The following is a 26,723-nucleotide window of genomic DNA, read 5'->3' as shown; positions in this document are numbered from 1 at the left end:
GACTGCGATGGAGCTCCGAATGCCACGGCAAACTGGTTGACACTGACGGCGGTGGTGCACAAATGCTGCGCAGCTAGCGCCATTCGACGGCCAACACCGCGGTTCCTGGTGTGTCCGCTGTGCCGTGCGTGTGATCATTGCTTGTACAGCCCTCTCGCAGTGTCCGGAGCAAGTATGGTGGGTCTGACACACCGGTGTCAATGTGTTCTTTTTTCCATTTCCAGGAGTGTAGGTTGCAGTAGGTACTGGGAGATGAAGAAGCTTGCACAGGATAGAGTAGCATGGAGAGCTGCATCAAACCAGTCTCAGGACTGAAGACCACAACAACAACAACAACAAGTATAGCTATCACACCCAACAGACAAGAATTAACTGGTGAAATTGTAAATGATGTTTTTCAGAAAATCATTAAGTGGTTCTCTGCAAATTGGCTCTCATTAAACTTTGACAAAACACAGTATATACAGTTCCACACAGTAAATGGAATGACACCATTGATGAATATAGACTTCGATCAGAAATCGGTGGCTAAGGTAGAATATTCAAAATTTCCAGGTGTATGCATTGATGAGGGGTTGAACTGGAAAAAACACACTGAGGATCTGCTGAAACATTTGAGTTCAGCTACTTATGCTATTAGGACCATTGCAAATTTTGGCAATATACATCTGAGGAAATTAGCTTACCATGCCTATTTTCATTCTCTGCTTTCCTATGGCATCATATTCTGGGGTAACTCATCATTGAGTAAAAGAGTGTTCATTGCACAAAAGTGTGTAATCAGAATAATTGCTTATGAAATTTGTTATTAACAATCCGAACGAATTCAAAAGTAATAGCAGTGTATATGGCTACAACACTAGGAGAAAGGATGATCTTCACTACTCAAGGTTAAATGTAACTTTGGCTCAGAAGGGGGTAAATTATGCTGCCATGAAAGCCTTTGGTCACTTACCTAATAGCATTTAAAAGGAAATTAAAAGAATTTCTTAATGGCAACTCCTGCTACTCATTAGATGAATTTTTGGATATAATAAGTGGGTAAAAAAAAATTAAAAATATTAAGTGTCATGTAATATTTTGTGTAATGTAATATCTTGTGTAGACACCTTTTATTAACCTGACACGTTCCACTTTATTTACAAAGTGGCATATTCATTATCTGTGGAACAAGTACTAATCTAATCTAATCTCTAATCATCATTTATAATGCAACACATCTTTAGCAAAACTTTTATAGCTTTAGAAATTCATTAAAATTAAATAAAGTATGGATTATGAGCAATTATTTCAGCTTCCTCCTGAGTACATGAGGTTTGTCAATGACCTTTTTTTATATTCAGTGTGAGCTTACTGCAAATTTTTTTGCCAAGTCTTCCTTTTTGTACTATATTGAGAGTTGATGTGTCTTCGTGAAGTCTGTGTTTCCACCTTGTGTCATGATTGTGAGTATCACAGTTAGTTTGGAAAAGTTTTCTGTCATTGATTACAGATACTATTAGTGAGTAGATATGCTGACTTGTGAGGGTCAGTATTGGAACACTCTTGAACAAGTGCCTACAAAATGTCAGATTTGTAACACCACTGACCAGCCTCACAGCTTCTTTTGTTGCTTAAAAACTTGTTTCCACTTTTGCAGCATTTCCCCAGAATATTACCCCATATGAGGTCAAAGAGTGGAGATATCTGAAAGACAATGACATTATTATTTCCTTGTCAACATAGGGTGAGGTAGCTATTAGTGCAAGGCCTTCAGAGCTTAGTTTCTTGAACAGGTGATCCATATGTTCATTCCATCATAAATTATTATGCACTCATATGCCTAGGAATATTATATCTGAACTTTCATTTATTGTCTGACCATGGATATCTATTTCAAGAGCTTGAAGCTTGTTATTTGCTGTTTGAAACTGCTTGAAATTTGTTGAGCAGACGTTTAATGATATGCTATTTGCTTTGAACCATTTATATGCTTGCTGTGTTAATGTTCCTCTTGTATCACCAGCAGACATTATTACATTTGCCCCACAACTCTTCTGCTCCCCAGTGCATACAGTTTTCTGTCACCAGTTATAACACATATGGTACCTTTATCTGTTGGCATGCACAATCTTCCTCCGTTACTCATCAGCATTCTGCACATCCCATGATATACTCTGATGATACAGGTACTGCAGTTCACAATCACACTATCATGGTTTCAGTTCGTAATCCCTTACAAGTACACTGGACATGATCTATGAGCAGGTGTTTTGTGGATGAACTAAATATCTTTAAGGTCAGCATGGTGATCTCACCTGTTGCTGTGCAGTAAAGTTCTCAGACTGGTAGCAATACCATTTTGAATGCTTCCTGGTACATTTGCCATAAGGGATATTTGGTACGTGAAAAAGTTTGTCATTTTTTTAATCCTTTTCCTAGAGCTTACGTGTTCAAGCGGAACTTTACATACTTGTGTCTTGTCATACTCAGTACATGAAGCAGTTCTCGCTTTATTTAGCATCATTTCAGCTTCCAGTTGTTCATTGTGTAGCTGTTCAGTGCAGCATCCTTTTTTATTTTAGTGGCAGTATGCGGTTAAATACTTCTTTTACGTAGACAAAATTTTTAAATTGACCGCCCGACATTCCTGCGGAGATTCTAGGTAAAGGCCACCAGGTGGCTCAGTTGGGCGCGTTACGAACGCAGTGATTGAGAGTGAAGCTGAAATGTAGTGTGTGTGAGTGGAAAATGTGGCTTCAAGAATTGAGGTTGAGTTTGTTTCCAAGTGTATGTGTATTTCCATTGAAGTGTAACGAACATCAAGTTCCATGCATGTGTATAATATCGGGATATGCGGCCGCGAAGACGTCGTGAGAAAGCATAATGACGCTGGCTGCAATAATTGTGAACGGCGCAGGTAGAAACTAGAAGTTGACAACTGGCGCCAGTTCATCGTGTCGCTTGTGCTACTTTTCGATATGACCCAATTTTTGACGTAGCTTCAGTTGCCAGTGACGTATGGCAATGATATCTTGTTGTGACAGAAGTTATAAACGGCAAGCAGATGTACGATGTGTTGCCGTGTCTATTTAAGCAATTTTGCGGAAAATGCGTATGTAATCTGATCGTCCCAGTTTGTGTGTTACTTCGCCCAGAAACTCCCATATCGACCAGGAATGGTGACTGTTGTTTGTGTTGGAGAATATAAAGTTTTTCTGTGGACTGCGTGTTAACGCCAGCTTGATTCTCCGTAAGGGTAATGAGACTGAATACAGCAGAGGTGCTAAACAATGTGAATGGACGTATACGTTTGTGACGCTGATATGCATCATTGCAGCTCACAGGTTCATGTTTTCCAAGTGACAAAAGTTGGAAGGTGTTTATAGGTAACAGTGGACACTTGTTTGGTTGTCTACTTACTTTTCTAGTTGTCTCTTGCCACAATTTTTCGGTGTTCTCACCAAATTTACGGAAGTGAGGACTGTAAACTACGCTGAAGAATAGTCTCTTCTTACATGTTGTGCCATACTTCGACGGTAGTCTTCATCATGACCACGGTTAACTCTGTAAACAAGCGCCCAGTGCGTGCAAAAGGGAGGTAAAAGAAACATCATAAATTGATGAAGACCTGTTTGTGTGTATTAGAAAAAATGCAGGCTACACAGGTCAGAGCAGCACCAAAATGACCTGCACAGCGACGTGAAAGACGCCTGTCTTCATGTGTACCATGTCTGGCAAGGTGAAAGGATACCCGGGCAAGTCAGTGGCTGAGCAGGTGGCTGCCCCTCCCCCTCCACGCTATCAGCCACCCCCACAAGCTCCGGGTGCAGGTATTCTGAAGCAGCAGCCACAACCACCCCCGTACATACCACCTAAAGACGCAAAGCTGTACCCTGCCTCTGTGGAGGCAGCGGCGGCAGCAGCAGCCAAACAGCATCAGCAACAGTACCTGCCGCCTGACCCGGTGCAGGCTCGCTACTACGGACAAGCTGTGGTGGACAGCTACCACGTGCAGGCACAGTATCCGCCACCACAAGCAACCAACCGCCGTCCTCCTACCGTCCAGCAAACTGCTGCAGCAGCGCACCCTGGACAGCTTGCAGGTGCCCCCGAAATGCTGAAATTTGTACGGAAGATGCCTGGGGCTCCAGTTGCATCAACACAAACGGTTCCACCTTCTACTGCTGCTGCGATTGGTGTACCTGAAGCTCAACCGACTCCATCTCAAGCATTAGCAGAGCAGGTGAGCAGGAAACTACACAAGTATTAGAATAATGGTGCACAGTATGTTATATTAACCAGTTAAATGTGTTCTCAGTTAACACAATTTACTGTAACTCTAAATATTCCAAATTCCCAAAAACACTCACTAAACAATTTATGGAGAACCTAGATTTTAAAATGACATGGTAAAGACAGAGATATGGTTCAAGTTAACATGTTTCACATATTGCAGGAATGTGAAGCAATATTGTTGACACGTGTCTGATCCAGTAAACAACTTCTAATAAACTTGGGTCGTATCGTTAGAAGTTGTCATCTTACTGCAAACAGTGTAAATTGTCATCACTAGATTGAAACGAACAACACAGAAGTGCTTCTCAAGCCATATTATACTCCCCAAACCACCGTAAGGTACATGGCAGAAGTATATCTTATTTTACCAGTTATTTGGGTTTCATCCTTTTCCATTCACATATGGAGCGTGGGAAGAATGATTCTCTGGACGCCTCCTTGCGTGCAGTAATTATTCTAATCTATCTTCTTTGTAGATTGATTGCACTTCGCTAATATTCTGCTGATAAACCGAAGTCTACCTCTTGCTTTACCCTGAACTGAACCTATGTGATCATTCCATTTCATAACCCTACAAATTGTTACACACAGGTATTTCTATGAGTAGGTCATTTCCAACAGTGACTCATTGATATTATAGTCGTAGGCTACTACATGTTTTCATTTTGAGAAGTGCAAAATTTTACTTTCCAGAACTTTTAAAGCAACTTGCCAACCACTGCACCACTTTGAAACTTTATCAAGATCTGACTTAATATTTATGCAACTCCTTTCAGATAGTACTACATCACCTGCAAAAAAAACCTGAATTTACTATTTATATTGTCTACAAGGTCATTAATATACAACATGAACAGCAAGGGCCCCAACACACTTCTCTGGGACACACCTGAAGTTACTTCTACATCTGATGATGGCTCTCCATCCAAGATAACATGTTGTGTTCCCCCTACCAAAAGGTCCTCAATCCAGTTGCAAGTTTCACTTGATAGCCCATATGATCATACTTTTTACAATAAGTGTAGGTGTGGTAATAAGTCAAATGCTTTTTGTAAATCAAGAAAAGCCTACAGCATTTACCTAATTGCCTTGATCCAAAGCTTTCAGTATGTCATGTGAGAAAAGTGCGAGTTGGGTTTCACATGTTTGATGTTTTTGAAATCCATGCTGGTTGGCATTGAGGAGGTCATTTTCTTCAAGATTCCTCATTGTGTTTGATCTCAGAATATTCAGTACCAATTCATAAACCATTTAATGGTGATTCCATGCTTACATTTATTGTACCTTTTCACAGTGACTAGTGTATTGTCTGTAAATGACTACATAATATACAGTATCAAACAGATTACATCGTATAACAAATGTTAATTTTGTATCCATTCAGACAGTGTCAAAATTTCAGTTTGCATATGATGAGTCCCACTTCAATTTTGGTTGTTTTTGAATACTGTAACATAGCATGGGAGGTGTAAGTTAAGTTGATTGGTCATGGGTTGCATGAGAGTTGGAAGAGCTAACAGTTGTAAATACAAAATAAAGGTGTTAACAAATTGATCTATGGCATAAACCAAGGGCTCTGTATTTAATGCAGCTTTATTATAGAAAACAAAAACTATGCAGTTAATTCAGGAATGCGGTTTTATGCAATAGACAAACATCCAGTTAGTATTTTGACTAGGCCTGTATTATGCACATGGTGGCCTATCACATATCAATAATTGAAACTTTTGTGCATGTAGAGATAAAACATAGCACTGATAACTATGTGCGTACTCAGGAATCACTTTGAAGTGCATGGAAGAGGGTTCTTACTGTGACCCCACATGTTAGGGTTTCTTCCCGTACCAGTTGACTGTAGTTTCCCAGTATCCTGCCAATGAACTGAAGTCGTTTGTGAGTCTTGCCTACGACTGAACCTATGTGATCATTCCCATTCATATACCTGCAAGCTGTTACACCAAGATATTTGTACATTTTGATTTATTCCAAATGTGACTCATTGTGCTGTAATTATAGGATATTATGTGTTTTTCCTGTTGTGAAGAATACAGTTTAACGTTTCTGAATGTTTAAAAAAATTGATAGTCTTTGTGCCACTTGGAAATCTAAGTTTGCTCTGGATAATTATGCAACTTTTCTTTTTATTAGTAGATAGGCCCTACTTAATTAACATAGGTGCATTATCTGCAAAAAGTATGAGGTTACTATAGGTCTGATTTTATCTGCCTGTTCAGTAATACACAACCTGAGGAACAAGAGTCCCAATAAACTTTCCTGGGGCACACGTAAATTTACTTCTATTATTGTCAATGACTCCCCATGCAAGTTAGCATGCTACAACTAGTGTCATCCTTACCAAGAAATTCCCAGTCGAGTCACAATTTTTGTTTGATGCATCGTATAATCATTCTTCTAGCCCCTTAGATGCTAGTATCAAATCAGGTGTTTGTGATGGCTATATTCTTGTTGCATCTCTGCTTATCCAACTGTAAGTGAATATTTGAATTAGGGACCAGTCCTGACTCCCTATGAGAGCAAAATGAGGGGGCTGCTTCATCCTGTTGGAACACAACAGTGCCTTCAATGCCTTTTTGCTGAAGTATGGTTCCTGAAATTGCTCCAGCACATCAATGTAAATGTTTCCTACAGTTGTCTCTTATGCAAAAATGAAACATCGATAAACTGTAGTCTTTGTGAATCCAAGATAAAAAATCACTTTAGGTGTATTTCTTTGCCATTCAGTGGAAGCATGAGGTGGCTAGTTACGTTTGTTAACTTTTCCGCAGATGTGGAATGTGACCTGTTCAGATAACAAAGTGCGGTCCATGTGGTGTTCATTGTGTGCAGCTTCTATCAAATCATAACACACAGCTTGACAAGTTGTGTAATCTTCATGGTCTGATTCGTGAAGCACCTGAGTATAGAGTGCTCTTTTCTTTAATGTAAGTGGAAAACTTTTGAAATAATTGATTTTGACATTACAGACCCATTGATTAAATGGTGAATTATGTATTTTGACTTCCTTCGGTTGCTTCTCTGATTTGCTGAACAGTCTCTCATTGTATAGGAGCTCTCCCGGTGCATGCACATGATTCGTCAGCAGGTTTTGCAGCTCTTTGGAACTTATTGGCCAGTAACCAGACGTTTGCTCTTGTTGCTGCATTTTGAAATTTCTGAGTGAACTGTTGCACCTCCAGATAAGATAAATCAGACAATCATTTACTAATAGCCACACATTCTTAGATCATACACATTTTTCATTCCCCTTGATTATTCTGGAAAAAAAGGAAAGCAATGATAGGCATATGTTAGTACAGAAATGGTTTATTATTATGGATTATATAAATGCATCCAGTATTTCTTTGAAATGGAACAAGACTTTATGACCATGCTGTAAAATTTATTTGAAAACTTCCGGTGCCTCCAGTTCTCTTCCAGATATGCAACCTTGTTTCATGGTTCTTAAGCCAAGTGTTAACAGTGATTAAATTGTGTTGTGTGCAAAATCCCATTTCATTGCTTTCCGCCAATCCGTAGAAATCTACTGTTCTTCTCTTATTTTATGTCTAGTACTGATTTCAGGTCCTCTACTGTGATTAAATTTTTTCTCCCTTAAATATCTGAAAAACTACTTTTATCTCATAAACTGTTTCAATCTTTTATCTTCTGTAGAGCTAGTAGGCATATAAGTTTGTACTACATTTTTGGCTGGTTAACTTCCTTTCTTAGCTACAGTAAAAGCCATTCATACTGGCTTACCCACAGTCCTGTTTCCTTATTCGTTGTTAGACCGACTCCTGCTTTATCCCTGTTTGATTTTGTGCTGATAACCCTGTACTGACTTGACAGTATGTCCTGCTTTTTTTCTGTCATGCACCTCAGTAATTTCCATCAGTCTATCCATGCCCCATTTATCTGGCCTCTCCACTAAAAGGTGCTCATTTTTGCTACACCTAAAATAAGACTACCTGTATTATTGAGGCACGAGTCATGCATGCTTTTCTACACACCTGCCCCAAGATAAATTTTTAAATGGTATGTTTTGAGGTGTGACACAGCTACCTCTATATTTGTAGCACCATTTGTTCTGTTTCTTTATTCTTTTTTTGGCAGTAGTTTGTGATGACAGACTGATCTGTACAATAGTCAGAGGCTGTAGGATAGTTGTATATAAGGCATTTTGGATTTTGATAAGTTGAAATACATTATGGGTCCAAACAGGTGCTTGCTATCTGCAGGTTCAATATTTCCATAATCCTACTCAAATCTCTCACACATGTGGCTTAACTGTCAAAATAGTAACTTGAAATTAGCTATGACACATCAAGATGACATCTGCTCATTGTGTTAGGCCTATATCTTACGTCAGAGATTCAATAATGTTCTAATTACAGTATTTTTATTGTAAACATACAGAAGAAAACGGAAATTATGTATGCATGATTTAGCAGGTTTCTTTTCTCTTTCACAATTTCTAAGTGCAGCTACAAATATGATACTACATTAGGTGTATTTTGAAGATCCTGTGACCCATCTCAACAATGTGTTGAAAGAATTGTGAAATGTACATTTAATTTAATTTAATACAAATACAGTGCAATGAAATGATTTAACATTACAAATGTGTATAGTATTAAAGTGCTATTTCAGACTACAAAATAAATTAAAGTATTAAGTCTAAGGGTTTCTGTGACGATGATCTTCAACTTACTAGGAGTTGCCCAACAGAAAGTTTTTAATTCACTCTTAAACTCCATCACATTATCTACATGACATTTAGTATGGTATGGCAGGTTGTTGAATATATATCCCTTCATCTCTATCTTCAAAACACATCACATTTCCACGGCTCTCTCTTTAGTTGTGTGGAACCAGCTGACACAGCCCCTTTTGTTCCTGTTGTACCTCACAGCAGGTGCTGACAACATTGCTCCATGAAACATGTAAGCCAGCCACTGGCCTCAATCTAGACTTCTACCCATTGTGTATCCATAAATCTGATTCCTTTATGTACTAATGCTAATAACATAAAATGGAAATGACACATTGGATGAGTGTAATAACTTCAGTAGCTTACTTAATAAATGTACCATATGTTCCATAGGCTATACCCACAACAAGAATTTCATCTTTGAAAAAACTATGCATGTGTGCTTGAAGCTGACTTACTTTACCACAGTTCTTCAATCTTGATTGTTGCTGTAGTCCAGCAGCGAGATGCCATCAAGAAAGCACAATCCTGGACACTCACCCATGGCTTTCAGTTTGCCACTGTAAAGACACATGTGTTGTGTACTTGTGCTGGGATTGAACTGTTCATCAACATCCAGAACTTTACCATTGTAATGAACTGCTAAGTGTAGTAGAGTCATATTGTTTTTGAGACTTGCATTTAATGCTCAGTTGTCATGGCTGTTACATTTTCAGCAGTTTAAAAACACATGCCAGTTGAAACTCGAGACACGTGGCTGTCTCTGTCAAATCTCCTGAGGAGCAGACAAATCCACCCTCACAAAGTACTAGTCCTATTCCAACTAGATATTACTGGTGTCTGGCTTCTGGATCTGAGGTCCCTTGGACGTTACAGACACTGGACTCAGTTCACCACTATAGGATACAGCTTGCAACTGACATCTTTTGGATGAGCTCTGTGATCAGCTTTCTGGTAGAGGCTGTCATTCATCCTTTGTGGATCCACCAGTTGCCAATAAATTATTCAATATATGTCCTCAATGACCTTGAATGCTCGTATCACCCTGTCCTTTTCCCTGACAGGGGTTCACCTACCACAAGAGCAACCCAGTTCTGTTATTCCATGGTACTTGGAGCTAGTTGTATTCCCGTGGAACCCAAGACTGTTGATATTCCGGGAAACCGTGCAGACAGGTTAGTGAAGAAAGGTACTGAGATGGAAATGCTGAAAATGGAGATACTGGGATCCAGTTGCTGGTTGGTGCTGTGTCTTCAGCTTTTGGAGGCTTGGAAAAAAAAAAAAAAAAAAAAAAAAAAAAAAAAAAAAAAAAAAAAAAATGGTCCACAGTGGCTGCTAGAACAACTACATACCATAAGTCAAATCAAACAATGGAAAATCCAGGGTGGAATGTTACAATACTGTTACATACCGTAAGTGGTTCACAGTGGCACGGCCACCTTTCCTTCACCCTTCTCGAAAGGAATCTGCCAGCCTTAGCTGGCTACATTAAGGCCACACCTGACTGACTCATGGCCATATCTTGAGGCGGTATATCCACCCCATCAATGTTGTAGTGTTCCTCTTCTGTGACCCACATACAGTTCAACTGCCCCAGCTTTGTGTTGAACACAAGTGTGACAGTTTTTCACCTTTATTGTTAGGCTCTGAGTGTACATTTAATTTGAGAGACTATATTTACATAAACTTGTGTAAAACTTGTCACCATGATGTCATCTCCATTTTCCCCATTATGTGACATGAAATTCATCAAGTATTATACAGTGAATGAGGTATCCCAAATGGATGCAGAAGTTGAACTTCATCTGCAGGACTGGCTGCTTCTGGCTGGTGCATCTCATCCTCTCCACTGCATTTTATTACATTTCACCTTTGTTTTTTTTTATTTCCAATATTATTTAAACTTTTTAGCTGTCTCTTACATTGGCATTAAGCTTGTTAAGCCTGTCTGTAGTGACTGCTTATCAGGCACAGACTAGACATGAGGGGTGGATAAATTTTAATGGTTGATTCCACCCATCAGCTTTGATAGTGACGTCATATCAAGCCCACAGGTGCAGCACACGCAGAATTTCAAAATAGTGACCAACGCTCATAAATACTTCCAGTGCACCAAAATATTATTGCAAATTGTAGAATTGTGGGAATTTGTAATAAATATACCAGGTGATCAAAAAGTCAGTATAAATTTGAAAACTTAATAAATCACAGAATAATGTAGATAGAGAGGTAAAAGTTGACAAACATGCTTGGAATGACATGGGGTTTCATTAGAACCAAAAAAAAACCTGAATTGCACACTAGAATTGACCAGTTCTGGCTGCTGAAGTATGGCTTAGCTCTCCCATCTCATTGCAGCTCCTTACCTTCTGATTTTTCATTTTTTTTCTCCGCCTCCGATGATTCCACAAAGATCAGTTTGACAGTCCATCCTTTTCTTTTCCTGGAAACCCTTAGGCATTGATTATTAAAGAAAATAAGGGCCTGATGACCTTGAGGTTGGGCACCTTTCAGCTGCACTAAAAAATTTCATTTATTCATTTACAGGTCCTTATCAAGAGCTACAAACACCACTTTTGTGAACTTTATAATGGCTGATATGTACTTCTCCTACTTCAGAAAACTAACTGTGCTTATTGAAGAAGGTTGTATTTCTTCAGATGTCTCAGTAGTTTTATATGAGTGATGTAATTGATTTTGAGAATGATGAAGATAGTGAAAGTAGCCTGTAGTTTTCCGTACTCTCTGCATGATTTTTTTTTAGTAAGCGACTCATTTATTACGTTTGGTATGGGGCATGTATGCTGATGTCTTTGCAGTGTTGTCCTCATGACTTCAAGCTCTGTTACGGGAAACTACGTCATTGTGCCTGGAGTGTAATAATTGCCCTAGGTGTTGCATGCTTCTTAAGAAGATTTTGTTGCAACTACCCTGCCATACCAGAGAAATAGTTATTTACAGAATTTGCCAGTTCCTGAGGATTTTCTGGTACTCCATCTCATCTTTGATTATATGTTAGTACACTTATGTTTGCCTCTTTCAGTTTCATGTATTATGACTGCTCATAACTTTGTGTGTGTGTGTGTGTGTGTGTGTGTGTTTTTTGTGCTGTGCCAGAAATGCTCAAAGTGTTTATGAAATTATTATTAATTTCATCCTCAACACCTCTGTTTATATTCACCTCTCCTCACAGTATTATGTTAGTTTTGGGAACGGAGGAGACACTTTCCAGGACATCAGTTAATTTGTTGAAGAAAATGTCCACACACCAGTAGAAGGGTGATAAATGCATGGAATGATTGACTTTTTATGGATGTCTAGTTTCGTTAGTTCAGTGGCTGCCAATACAAAACGTGTATCTACATTAATTGTGGCCAGAGCTTATCTAGCTTTAAAATTTGTGCCACCTCTTATATAAATACACTATTCTCCAACTTTTAAGGTAGTTCCACAGCAGCAACTTGCATATTCAAATGATGGTAGCACTGTATGCTATGTGTCAGTGTCTCTATACCATTACTCTGTAATGCATACTGCTGTGCTGTCTCTGAACAGATTGAGAGGCTTTTATAGGAGGGGAACACGTTGTCATATTCATCCTAAAAATGTCTGATTCCTCTTACCCACGACAACAGGTATTTGATCATGTATAGTCCCATAACTACGTGCTATACTCTTTAACAGTTAACTCCATCAGCATCCCCTTCCCAGTTCCGCTGAGATACAAACCATGCCTCTTGTAACACCATCTTCCAATAGTACTCACTGACACTAGTACTGTGTGCACCTGGCGAGTAGTTATTAGTGCCATTTCCAGCTGTGCAGTAACTCAGCATACAGCATTGCCAAGGCAACATGCTCATTGGTGCTACCAGCTAGAGAACCTACTTGCTCAGGTTGCCACCTATGTTCTTAGTCCAATGCCTATCCAAGCTGGTTCCTTCCCCATCCATTATCACTATCTGATCATATTTCATGAATTTTGTACGCAAAGGCCTAAACCCTCAGCCCAGCACTTGGCTTGAAAATTCATGTGACCTGATACTCTTTCTCTGACTTCTCATGTAATTGAGGATCTACATCCATGTCTATACTGTGCAAACCACCATGAAGTGCATGGCAGACTGTACATTCCATTGTACCAGTTACTAGGGTGTCTTCCTGTTCCATTCATGTAGACTATGTGGCATGTGAAGGAAGATTGTTTGAACGCCTATGTGCATTTTGTAATTATTCTAATGTTGTCCTTAAAATCCCCATGTGAGTGATTTGTAGTATATTCCTAGAGTCATCATTTAAAGCTGGTTCTTGAAACTTAGTTAGTAGACTTTTGTGGGATAGTTACAGTCTATCTTCAAGAGTCTGCCAGTTCAGTTTCTTCAGCATCTCTGTGACACTCTCCCTTGTGTCAAACAAACCTATGACCTTCACATACGCCATGACTGCTATCAATTAACAGTTGTGTGTTCTTCCTTACATTAGTGGTATTCCAAGCCTTCCTACTCACAGTCAGTCTGCTGCATGTTTCCTGCTCATACACCATTGTGAGACTCCTGCCCTCTTAAAAATGGCAGCTGAAACCTATTACTCAAAGACAAACCTAACTGGTAGATTTTGTTGTCGTCCTTACAGCTTTCCTACCAACTGCTAGTACCCGACCACACCCCCTCACCACTGCCTTCCTTCGTCCCCACTAGATTTCTCTTAGCTTCTTCCAACTCTGCATGAAGGGCACAGACCTTCCTTTCTCATTCTTCTATCAATCTGTTCCTACTGCATGTATTCCAGTTTCAGGAGATGGCCACATTAACCTCCTGAGAGTTCTCCCCTCTACATTCCCCTAGTGAAACCACTTGCTCCCAATGTATCTCATTACTCGCTTTCCTGTGGCAGCTCCCACAGTTAAATAATAATAATAAAATAACTGTAACTGTAAAATAACTGTAACTGTAAAATAACTCATCATCATCATCATCATTTAAGACTGATTATGCCTTTCAGCGTTCAGTCTGGAGCATAGCCCCCCTTATACAGTTCCTCCATGATCCCCTATTCAGTGCTAACATTGATGCCTCTTCTGATGTTAAACCTATTACTTCAAAATCATTCTTAACCGAATCCAGGTACCTTCTCCTCGGTCTGCCCTGACTTCTCCTACCCTCTACTGCTGAATCCATGAGTCTCTTGGGTAACCTTGCTTCTCCCATGCGTGTAACATGACCCCACCATCTAAGCCTGTTTGCCCTGACTGCTACATCTATAGAGTTCATTCCCAGTTTTTCTTTGATTTCCTCATTGTGGACACCCTCCTGCCATTGTTCCCATCTACTAGTACCTGCAATCATCCTAGCTACATTCATATCCGTAACCTCAACCTTGTTGATAAGGTAACCTGAATCCACCCAGCTTTCGCTCCCATACAACAAAGTTGGTCGAAAGATCGAACGGTGCACAGATAACTTAGTCTTGGTACTGACTTCCTTCTTGCAGAAGAGAGTAGATCGTAGCTGAGCGCTCACTACATTAGCTTTGCTACACCTCGCTTCCAGTTCTTTCACTATGTTGCCATCCTGTGAGAATATGCATCCTAAGTACTTGAAACCGTCAACCTGTTCTAACTTTGTTCCTCCTATTTGGCACTCAATCCGTTTATATTTCTTTCCCACTGACATTACTTTCATTTTGGAGATGCTAATCTTCATACCATAGTCCTTACATTTCTGATCTAGCTCTGAAATATTACTTTGCAAACTTTCAATCGAATCTGCCATCACAACTAAGTCATCCGCATATGCAAGACTGCTTATTTTGTGTTCACATATCTTAATCTCACCCAGCCAGTCTATTGTTTTCAACATATGATCCATGAATAATATGAACAACAGTGGAGACAGGTTGCAGCCTTGTCTTACCCCTGAAACTACTCTGAACCATGAACTCAATTTACCGTCAACTCTAACTGCTGCCTGACTATCCATGTAAAGACATTTAATTGCTTGCAAAAGTTTGCCTCATATTCCATAATCTTGTAGAACAGACAATAACTTCCTCCTAGGAACCCGGTCATATGCCTTTTCTAGATCTATAAAGCATAGATACAATTCCCTGTTCCACTCATAACACTTCTCCATTATTTGCCATAAGCTAAAGATCTGGTCCTGACAACCTCTAAGAGGCCTAAACCCACACTGATTTTCATCCAATTGGTCCTCAACTAATACTCGCATTTTCCTTTCAACAATACCTGAGAAGATTTTACCCACAACGCTGATTAAAGAGATACCTCTGTAGTTGTTACAATCTTTTCTGTTTCCATGTTTAAAGATTGGTGTGATTACTGCTTTTGTCCAGTCTGATGGAACCTGTCCCGACTCCCAGGCCATTTCAGTTATCCTGCGTAGCCATTTAAGACCTGACATTCCATTGTATTTGATGAGTTCCGACTTAATTTCATCCACCCCAGCCGCTTTATTGCACTGCAATCTATTGACCATTTTTTCCACTTCCTCAAATGTGATCCTATTTCCATCATCATTCCTATCCCATTCTACCTCGAAATCTGAAACATTACTGATCGCATTTTCACCTACATTGAGCAACTCTTCAAAATATTCCCTCCATCTGCCCAAGGCATCCACAGGATTCACCAGCAGTTTTCCTGACCTGTCCAAAATACTTGTCATTTCCTTCTTACCTCCCTTTCGAAGACTGCTAATTACACTCCAGAATGGTTTTCCAGCAGCTTGACCCATAGTCTCCAACCTGTTTCCAAAGTCTTCCCACGATTTCTTCTTGGATGCTGCAATTATCTGTTTGGCTTTGTTTCTTTCTTCAACATAACTTTCTCTGTCTACCTGGGTTCTGGTATGTAGCCATTTTTGATGTGCCTTCTTTTTCCTTTTACAAGCTGCCTTGACTGTATCATTCCACCAAGCTGTTTGCTTCTTCCTACTTTTACACACATACTGTTCCAAGACATTCTTTAGCCACTTCTAGTACTGTGTCCCTGTACCTTGTCCATTCCTTTTCCAATGACTGTAATTGACTACATTCAACTAACTGGTACCTTTCTGAGATCGCTGTTATGTACTTGTGCCTGATTTCCTTATCCTGTAGTTTCTCCACTCTTATCATCATACATATGGACCTGACCTCCTGCACTTTCGGCCTCACAATCCCAATTTCACTGCAGATTAAATAATGATCAGTGTCATGAAAGAATCCCCTGAATACACGTGTGTCCCTCACAGCCTTCCTGAATTCCTGATCTGTTATTATATAGTCAATGACAGATCTGGTTCCCCTGCCTTCCCAAGTATACCGGTGAATGTTCTTATGTTTAAAAAAGGAGTTTGTGATTACTAAGCCCATACTGGCACAGAAATCCAAGAGTTGTTTCCCATTCCTGTTGGCCTCCATATCCTCTCCAAATGTACCCATAACCTTTTCATACCCTTCTGTTCGATTTCCAATCCTGGCGTTAAAATCACCCATGAGCAGAACACTGTCCTTGTCCTTTACTCTAACAACTACATCACTGAGTGCCTCATAAAAACTATCCATCTTATCTTGATCTGTCCCTTCACAATGCGAATATACTGACAATCCTAATTTTCTTGCTAGACACTGTCAAATCTATCCACATCAGTCGTTCGTTTACATACCTTATTGCAACTACGCTGGGTTCCATTTCTTTCCTAATGTAAAGCCGTACACCCCATTGTGCTATGCCTGCTTTGACTCCTGACAGGTAGACCTTGTATTCTCCCACTTCCTCTTCTTCCTCACCCCTTACCCGAATGTCACTAACAGCTAAAATGTCCAGCCCCATCTTACTTGCAGCCTCTGCCAGCTCTACCTTCTTCCCAGAGTAGCCCCCATTGATATTAATAGCTCCCCATCTCATTACCATTTGTTTGCCAAGTCGTATCTTAGGAGTCCCTGGTTTCTCAGTTAGAGGTGGGACTCCGTCACCTCCAAAGGTCCGAGGCATTTTGCTCTGATTGTTGCCAGCATCATATTTAAAGTACCAGGGAAGCAGGTTGCTAGCCTTACTTGCCCCGAGTCCCATTGGGTTTTACCCCTAACGGCTGAGGGACTAACTGGTGGATTTGGTAGTCTTTGCCGTATGAGCACAAAGGTGACCACGACTCAGAATATGTCCGAGATGCCCAGCCTTATTCCAAAGTAATTGGTATCCCGACTGTCGGGACCACTTACTTGGCCACTCATACGTTGCCCGTGGTTCACGAACTAGGACGTGACTACAGGAACCCACAAAAGAAAAAACACACCTACGTAAAAAAATATTCTGAGAGATATTAAGTTCAGTCTACTATAAAACCACACAACAATGCGTTAATTGTACTTTGAGCACAAGTTTAGTGATATCAGACATACGTACATAAACAAATATGTAAATTTACATCTGCATACATATACCCTGCAAGCAAGGCAGAGGATACCCTGTACCACTGCCAGAGATTCCATTTCCTGTCCCACTTACAAATAGAGTGAGGGGAAAAAAACTGTCTATAGGCCTCTGTTTGAGCCCTCGTTTCTTGTATCTTATCTTCATCGTCCTTACCCAAAATGTACAGGGTGTATCAAAAAGAATCGTCTGATTTGGCACATCTGTATTTCTGAAACTAATAAACATATACAATGACAGAGAAGGAAAGTTGTTACTCATCATATAGCGGAGATCCTGAGTCACTATAGATACAACAAAAAGATTCACACAGTTATAGCTTTCGGCCATTAAAGCCTTTGTTAGCAGTACACACACACACACACACACACACACACACACACACACACACACACACAACTTTCACACACGTCTGCAGTCTCAGAGAACTGAAACCACACTGCGAGCAGCAGCACCAGTGCATGATGGGAATGGCAACTGGGTGGGGGTAAGGAGGAGGCTGGGGTGGGGAGGTGGAGGGATAGTATGGTGGGAGTGGCAGACAGTGAAGTTTTGCAGTGTAGACGGAGGACAGGCGAGAAGGTGCAGAGGGGGGAGGGGGTAAGTTGTGGAAAAAAGGGAAATAAAAAGGAATTAAAGGACTGGGTGTGGCGGTGAAATGACGGCTGTGTAGTGCTGGAATGGGAACAGGGAGGGGGCCGGATGGGTGAGGACAGTGACTAACGAAGGTTGAGGCTAGGAGGGTTATGGGAACAAAAGCTGGTGTTGGTGGGAAGGATCCATATGGCACATAGAGTGAAGCAGTCATTGAGATGAGGGATATGTTTGGCAGTGTGTTAAGCAACAGGGTGGTCCACTTGTTTTCTGGCCACAGTTTGTCGGTGGCCATTCATGCGTGCAGACAGCATATTGGTTGTCATGCCTAGGTTTCAGTTCTCTGAGACAGCAAACGTGTGTGTGTGTGTGTGTGTGTGTGTGTGTGTGTGTGTGTGTGTGTGTGTGTGTGTGTCTACTGTTGACAAAGGCCTTAATGGCCGAAAGCTCTAATTGTGTGAATCTTTTTGTTGTGTCTATCGCGACTCAGCATCTCTGCTATATGGTGAGTAGCAACTTTTCTTCTCTGGTATTCCATCCTGGATTTTCCATTGTTTGAAACATATACAATGAATATTATTTCTTGATGAGTGGGAAACTTAAAAAGTTCTGATAAATAAAAAGCACCAGTTTGCTTTTGTTCTACAATATTACTTTCATTGTTAACAGGTTTTCTGCTTACAAGGCCATCTTCAGACATTTACTGTGTATTATCACCACAGAAGTTACTATGTTTGCAAACAACATTGCAAGAGAAGTGACACATCTAGACTGAAGTAGAAACATACAGTAAGAAACATCTTTGACAGTGAGGTGATGATGCAAAGAAAAAGTAAAAATTAAACAGTACATAAGTAACAATGAAGTAGACAGGAAAACCTTAGACAAAAAGTAGAAATAGCATGCCTACATCACAGTTTCTGTTAATAAACAAAACTAATAAAATAAAATTAGTACTAGACAGGGCTACATCAGAAGGTATGAAACATGGAGAGTGATACACAAACCAATTTGAAAGAAGAGACAATTATCAGTTAACTACAGAATACATAAAGATCTTAAGCCACATCAATAAGATACATACCACAGGCTTCCAAGTCCTTCCTAAAGAACCTACTGAATTGTTTAAAGAGGATGTTAAATATGCAAGCAATTCATGCAAAAGCATATTATCTGAGCTGGAAGCAAAATTGTTTACTAATATGAACCCAGTGCCTCCTATAATGTATGGGCTTCCTAAAATGCATAAACAAGATGTTTCTGTTTGTCCAGTTGTATCATCATTCACTGCTCCATCTTACAAACTAGCTAGTAACCTGGCTGTTTTTATTATGAGCAAGACTAAATTCAAACCAAAGCGTGGTACTTCAAATTCTGTGGACCTAGTAAATAAGTTAAAAGGTATATCTGTCTCACACAGTGATAAATTAGTATCCTTTGTTGTCAGCAGTTTGTTTTCTAACATACCAGTGGTAGAATGCATTGATATTCTGACAGAGCTGATGCACAAGACTAATGTCAATCCTGTGGAATTGAATGACTTGAGACTACACACGCAGACATGCTTGGCATAGAACTATTTCCAGTTCCAAGGTACTCTTTATAAACAATTAGATAGCTTAGCTATGGGTTCCCCCTCTTAGTCCACTGTTGGCTGAAATATTTATGGACCATTTTGAACAAAATTTTCTAAAAACAGAACCTTTGAGTGCAAATATCAAATACTGGTTTAAATATGTATATGGTGTACTGTGTATGTGGACTGGTACTACAAGACAACTCAACACATTTTTGAAAAACCTAAACAGTCAACATAAAAATATCCAGTTCACAATGGAGATTGGCAACAAATCCATAAACTTCTTAGATCTCACCATAGACATCAGTAAACACACACACACACACACACACACAAATTGTTTCAAAATTTACAGAAAAACTACAACTACAGACACAGTAATACCTTCTTGCTCACAACACCCCATAGCTCACAAACATGCAGCTTTCCACTCAATGATACACTGTCTCATATCCATCCCCATGTCCAGAGATGATTTTAAAGCAGAATTAGATACAATAAAATTTATTGCCATAGCCAATCCAGTTCTTATTGACCACATCTTGCACAGGGAAAAAAAATTGAAAATTATGCCCCCCCCCCCCCCCATGCCCCACCTGCTTCCCCATCCACTGTCTGCAAGAAATGGTATACACTACCATTTCTAGGTGAGGTATCACAGATTGTAGCCAAAGCACTGAAATCGTGCAAGTATAGGCTTTCCTACTATGCCAGGAACATGACAGCCCAGAGTGTTTTTATAGCAAAGATAAGATCCAGTTATTAGCCAACAGTGGGGTATACAAAATCACCTTTTCTGGTTGCGACAAATTTTACATTGGTCAGTCAGGCAGAGACATAGCAACTAAGCTGGCTGAACATGAACGCAGCTGGAGGTTGCAGAATTCAGACTCTGCATTTGCTGAGCATGTACTGAGTGAGGGTCACAACCACCAGCCAGTGTCCCGTGTACTTCACCTAGCAAACAAAGGCCATAAACTCAACCTGCTGGAAGCCCTGGAAATTAACAAACATGTTGCTCACATTCCAGATCTAATCCTAAATGACCAGACACAGCTCAACACTTACCCTATCCTAAACTTCATATAATCATCTCTGTTGTCACTACTTCCCACACTGTCTCTTCCTACATATTCCCATTTTCCTGTATTCATTAAGTCTTTTGTTTTGTTGAAGTTGTCTTTGTATTCCATATAGACTGTAGTTTCAATAGCTAAGGCTTTCTTTTAACTGGTACTTGTGTTACTGTCCATGTTTAACACCCCTTGTAGTTGTCTCATCAAATATTGTTCATATTTTACTTTGTTCATTTATTTAATGCAAACTGGTACACAGCCACTGTTTTGATTATAATGTTAATGTTAAAATGCAGTACCACCACACTCTCAAAGATTGCATTTACTGTAGGTTCCCTCAAATGCCTCCATTTTCCTGCATTTATTTATTTCTGTTTATCTTACTGATAGTGCTTAAGTTCCTTATGTATTCCGTAGTTACATTGATAATTGTCTCTTCTTTTAATTGGTTTGTGTATCACTCTCTATGTTTCATACCTCCTGATGTAGCCTTGTCTAGTACTAATTTTATTTTATTTTTTTAGTTTTGTTTATTAATAGAAACTGTTATGTAGGCATGCTATTCCTATTTTGTATTAAAGGTTTTCCTGTCTACTCCATTGTTATTTATGTACTGTTTAATTTTTACTTTTTCTTTGCATTACCTACCACCATACTGTCAAAGATGTTTCTTACTGTATGTTTCTACTTCAGTCTAGACGTGTTACTTCTCTTCCAGTGTTGTTTGCATACATTGTAACTTATTTGGTGATGATACTCAGTAAATGTCTGAAGATGGCCTTGTAAGCCAGAAACCTGTTAACAATAAAAGTAATATTGTAGAGCAAAAGCAAACTGGTGCTTTTCATTTATTATAATGTTGTTCTACCAAGAACCAACAGAAGATTCTGTTAACATCAATAAGTTCTTTTTCATACCTTTTCATAGGTGTTCCGTATCCTTCCCTTGAGATGCACGGTATATGTCAGTGTCGTATTCACATTGTACCCACACTGCAACGAGCATGTCTTGAGTTACAACTTCAACGTAACAGTGTTTTCGGCCAAAAGAAGTGGACCATACGCCTTTTCCTATGAAACTGCATGTTGTTGTTGTTGTTGTTGTTGTTGTTGTTGTGGTCTTCAGTCCTGAGACTGGTTTGATGCAGCTCTCCATGCTACTCTATCCTGTGCAAGCTGCTGCTTCTTCCAGTACCTACTGCAACCTACATCCTTCTGAATCTGCTTAGTGTATTCATCTCTTGGTCTCCCTCTACGATTTTTACCCTCCACGCTGCCCTCCAATACTAAACTGCTGATCCCTTGATGCCTCAGAACATGTCCTACCAACCGATCCCTTCTTCTAGTCAAGTTGTGCCACAAACTTCTCTTCTCCCCAGTCCTGTTCAATACTTCCTCATTAGTTATGTGATCTACTCATCTAATCTTCAGCATTCTTCTGTAGCACCACATTTCGAAAGCTTCTATTCTCTTCTTGTTCAAACTATTTATCGTCGACGTTTCACTTCCATACATGGCTACACTCCATACAAATACTTTCAGAAATGACTTCCTGACACTTAAATCTATACTCGATGTTAACAAATTTCTCTTCTTCAGAAACGCTTTCCTTGCCATTGCCAGTCTACATTTTATATCCTCTCTACTTCGACCATCATCAGTTATTTTGCTCCCCAAATAGCAAAACTCCTTTACTACTTTAAGTGTCTCATTTCCTAATCTAATTCCCTCAGCATCACTTGACTTAATTTGACTACACCCCATTATCCTTGTTTTGCTTCTATTGATGTTCATCTTATATCCTCCTTTCAAGACACTATCCATTCCGTTCAACTGCTCTTCCAAGTCCTTTGCTGTCTCTGACAGAATTAAAATGTCATCAGCGAACCTCAAAGTTTTTATTTCTTCTCCATGGATTTTAATACCTACTCCAAGTTTTTCTTTTGTATCCTTCACTGCTTGCTCAATATAGAGATTGAATAACATCGGCGAGAGGCTACAACCCTGTGTCACTCCTTTCCCAACCACTGCTTCCCTTTCATGTCCCTCGACTCTTATAACTGCCATCTGGTTTCTGTACAAACTGTAAATAGCTTTTCGCTCCCTGTATTTTACTCCTGCCACCTTCAGAATTTGAAAGAGAGTATTCCAGTCAACATTGTCAAAAGCTTTCTCTAAGTCTACAGATGCTAGAAACGTAGGTTTGCCTTTCCTTAATCTAGCTACTAAGATAAGTCGTAGGGTCAGTATTGCCTCATGTGTTCCAATATTTCTATGGAATCCAAACTGATCTTCCCCGAGGTCGGCTTCAACTAGTTTTTCCATTCGTCTGTAAAGAATTCGCGTTAGTATTTTGCAGCCGTGCCTTATTAAACTGATATTTCGGTAACGTTCACATCTGTCAACACCTGCTTTCTTTGGGATTGGAATTATTATATTCTTCTTGAAGTCTGAGGGTATTTCGCGTGTCTCATACATCTTGCTCACCAGATTGTAGAGTTTTGCCAGGACTGGCTCTCCCAAGGCTGTCAGTAGTTCTAATGGAATGTTGTCTACTCCCGGGGCCTTGTTTCGACTCGGGTCTTTCAGTGCTCAGTCAAACTCTTCAGGCAGTATCATATCTCCCATTTCATCTTCATCTACATCCTCTTTCATTTCCGTAATATTGTCCTCCAGTACATCGCCCTTGTATAGACCCTCTATATACTCCTTCCACCTTTCTGTTTTCCCTTCTTTGCTTAGGACTGGGTTTACATATGAGGTCTTGATATTCATACAAGTGGTTCTCTTTTCTCCAAAGGTCTATTTAATTTTCCTGTAGGCAGTATCTATCTTACCCCTAGTGAGATAAGCCTCTACATCCTTACATTTGTCCTCTAGCCATCCCTCCTTAGCCATTTTGCACTTCCTGTCGATCTTATTTTTGAGACATTTGTATTCTTTTTTGCCTGCTTCATTTACTACATTTTTATATTTTCTCCTTTGATCAATTAAATTCAATATTTCTTCTGTTACCCAAGGATTTCTACTAGCCTTCGCCTTTTTACCTACTTGATCCTCTGCTGCCTTCACTACTTCATCCCTCAAAGCTACCCATCCTTCTTCCACTGTATTTCTTTCCCCCATTCTTGTCAATTGTTCCCTTATGCTCTCCCTGAAACTCTGTACAACCTTTGGTTCTTTCAGTTTATTCATGTCCCATCTCCTTAAATTGCCACCTTTTTGCAGTTTCTTCAGTTTTAATTTCATAACCAATAGATTGTGGTCAGAGTCCACATCTGCCCCTGGAAATGTCTTACAATTTAAAACCTGGTTCCTAAATCTGTCTTACCATTATATAATCTATCTGAAATATGTCAATATCTCCAGGCTTCTTCCATGTATACAACCTTCTTTTATGATTCTTGAACCAAGTGTTAGCTATGATTAAGTTATGCTCTGTGCAAAATTCTACCAGGCGGCTTCCTCTTTCGTATCTTACCCCCAATCTATATTCACCTACTACGTTTCCTTCTCTCCCTTTTCCTACTGATGAATTCCAGTCACCCATGACTATTAAATTTCCGTCTCCCTTCACTATCTGAATAATTTCTTTTATTTCATCATACATTTCTTCAATTTCTTCGTCATCTGCAGAGCTAGTAGGCATATAAACTTGTACTACTGCGGTAGGCGTGGGCTTCGTATCTATCTTGGCCACAATAAGGCATTCACTATGCTGTTTGTAGTAGCTTACCCGCATTCCTATTTTCCTATTCCTCATTAAACCTACTCCTGCATTACCCCTATTTGATTTTGTGTTTATAACCCTGTATTCACCTGACCAGAAGTCTTGTTCCTCCTGTCACCGAACTTCACTAATTCCCACTATATCTAGCTTTAACCTGTCCATTTCTCTTTTTAAATTTTCTAACCTACCTGCCCAATTAAGGGAACTGACATGTCACGCTCCGAAACTGCATAATGCATGTTAAATTTTGGAGAGTCCCTCTCATGTTGTACAACTTCGTGTGGTTGTTCCGAACCCCATATTCTCCGTTACGACAATTCACCTTTCCATTTAAATGGAATGTTGCCTCATCACTAAACACTAAGTGTGGAAGAAAACTGTTATCCTCCATCTTTCCAAGAATAAATTATTAACTCCACATGTCGTTGTTTGTCGCCTTTACGAAGAGCTTCTAGTAGCTGAATTTTGTATGGTTTCATGTGTAAATGTCGACACAACACATGCCAGATGGACATCAGTGGCATGTTGAGCTGTCGAGCTGCACAGCGAACGGATTTCTGCAGACACCATGTGAAACCATGGTGGATGCATTCGACATCTGTGTCAGAGACTCTACAGAAACTGTTGTGGGTTTGCAGGAGAGCCAACACCGGGTACTAGCAAAGCTGAAAGTCACGCGTTTTAGCTCACGCAAGCTGCCGTGAGGTCTGGAACAGGACAAGGAAATTAGACTTTAGAAAAACGGATGTAGCTGGTGGAATACTTAACTTTAATCCATTAATGATGAGCTTCGCTCTTGACAGTACATGATTACAGTATCAATAGTAACTGGTAATGGCGCCTTGCTAGGTCATAGCAAATGACATAGCTGAAGGCTATGCTAACTATCGTTTCGGCAAATGAGAGCGTATTTTGTCAGTGAACCATCCCTAGCAAAGTCGGTTGTACAACTGGGGCGAGTGCTAGGAAGTCTCTCTAGACATGCCGTGTGGCGGCGCTTGGTCTTCAATCACTGATAGTGGCGACACGCGGGTCCGATTTAAAGGCTACCACCTAGCAAGTGTGGTGTCTGGCAGTGACACCACATTCCTCCCCCGCAAATCGGCGTACGGTTGTGGCATAAGGCTTCTGCCTGCCGTGGGGAGGACCCCATGTTGACATATGCGACGAGGTGGGGAGCCTAACAACAGGCGAGGCTGTGCCACCCGCACGCTGCCATTCGGGCCGCGGGGAGCTAGGAAACGCCTGAAAACCTGCTCCAGGGTGCACGCCAACATGCGGTGTATGCGCCCGCAGAGAGACAGGAGGGGCCGAAGGGTCGACCTCCATCGGGCCGGGGCACCCGACGGGCAAAGATGACATATGGTCCGGAGCGGGCAAGAGTTCGATGTCGGAGGACAACTGGTCACGGGAAGCGATCGGCGGCGCGTGGCCCAGGAAGGCGCCCGGTGGTTGCAGCGACGCGTCCACTGTGGGCGTCGTCGGCGGGAGAACAGGCGGTGGCGGCGGCAGCAGCGCGTCGCCATGGGGCAAAATGGAAGGCACTGTCGGGAACACCTGGGGCTGAGGCGAGTCAGTAGATGGGTCCCCAGGGTGCTGACCGGACGGCGCCGTCGCTGAAAGCAGACGGGGAGTGGCAGATCCTGTGCGATGACAGAGGCGCGGCTGATGGAGATGCCAACACACCTCACCAGAGGCCCCCAAAACCAGATACATAGCGCGACCGAGGCAGCGAAGAATGCGCCCTTCGAGCCCACGCTGTGAACTTCGATAGTTGCGGTAGTAGACAACGTCGCCTGGGGCAAAAGCAGGTGTCTGCCGCTGCACAGGAACCTGATGCGGTGGATGTAGCAAAGACATCAAGGTTCGATGAGGGCGACCGTGGAGCAACTCAGCCGGCGAGCGACCATCTCGGGGCTGAGAGCGATACGAGGACAAAAAGAGCAATAACGCGTCCTCCTGAGAATGTGACTCTTTCAGTTTCAACATCTGTGACTTGAAAGTCCTGACCAATCGTTCAGTGGCACCGTTTGACTGTGGCGAAAACGGCGCGGACGTTGTTGAATACCATTGGCCTTGCAGAATGACTGAAATTCTGCGGACATGAATTGTGGGCCATTGTTGGAAACAATATTCTGTGGAAGACCTTCGATGCAAAAGATAACAGATAACGCTTGGATGGTGGCAGATGAAGTCGTGGAAGACATCCAGACAACAAAAGGAAAATTACTGAATGAATCTACCACAACCAACCATCGAGCATTCCATAATGGACCAGCAAAATCGATGTGTAAGCGTTGCCAAGGGGAAGTGGCTTTTGGCCAT

The 26,723-nt window shown here is 40.8% G+C and overlaps 1 protein-coding gene across 1 annotated transcript in view; it reads left to right on the top strand.

Moving 5' to 3' along the window:
• The first annotated feature begins 2,678 nt into the window (after window positions 1-2,678).
• The window catches only part of LOC126092256 (coiled-coil domain-containing protein 85C), a 106,124-nt gene continuing 82,079 nt past the window's right edge, over window positions 2,679-26,723 (top strand). Inside the window, exon 1 of the mRNA XM_049907767.1 lies at window positions 2,679-4,225. Coding sequence (XP_049763724.1) covers window positions 3,701-4,225 — 525 coding nt within the window. The 5' untranslated portion in view covers window positions 2,679-3,700. The remainder of the gene's footprint in view (window positions 4,226-26,723) is intronic.

Source organism: Schistocerca cancellata, chromosome 7 (genome assembly GCF_023864275.1).
Source record: "Schistocerca cancellata isolate TAMUIC-IGC-003103 chromosome 7, iqSchCanc2.1, whole genome shotgun sequence".
Taxonomy (NCBI): domain Eukaryota; kingdom Metazoa; phylum Arthropoda; class Insecta; order Orthoptera; family Acrididae; genus Schistocerca; species Schistocerca cancellata.
Note: the sequence above shows the minus strand (reverse complement) of the source record. Positions and strands in the feature narration are given on the sequence as shown.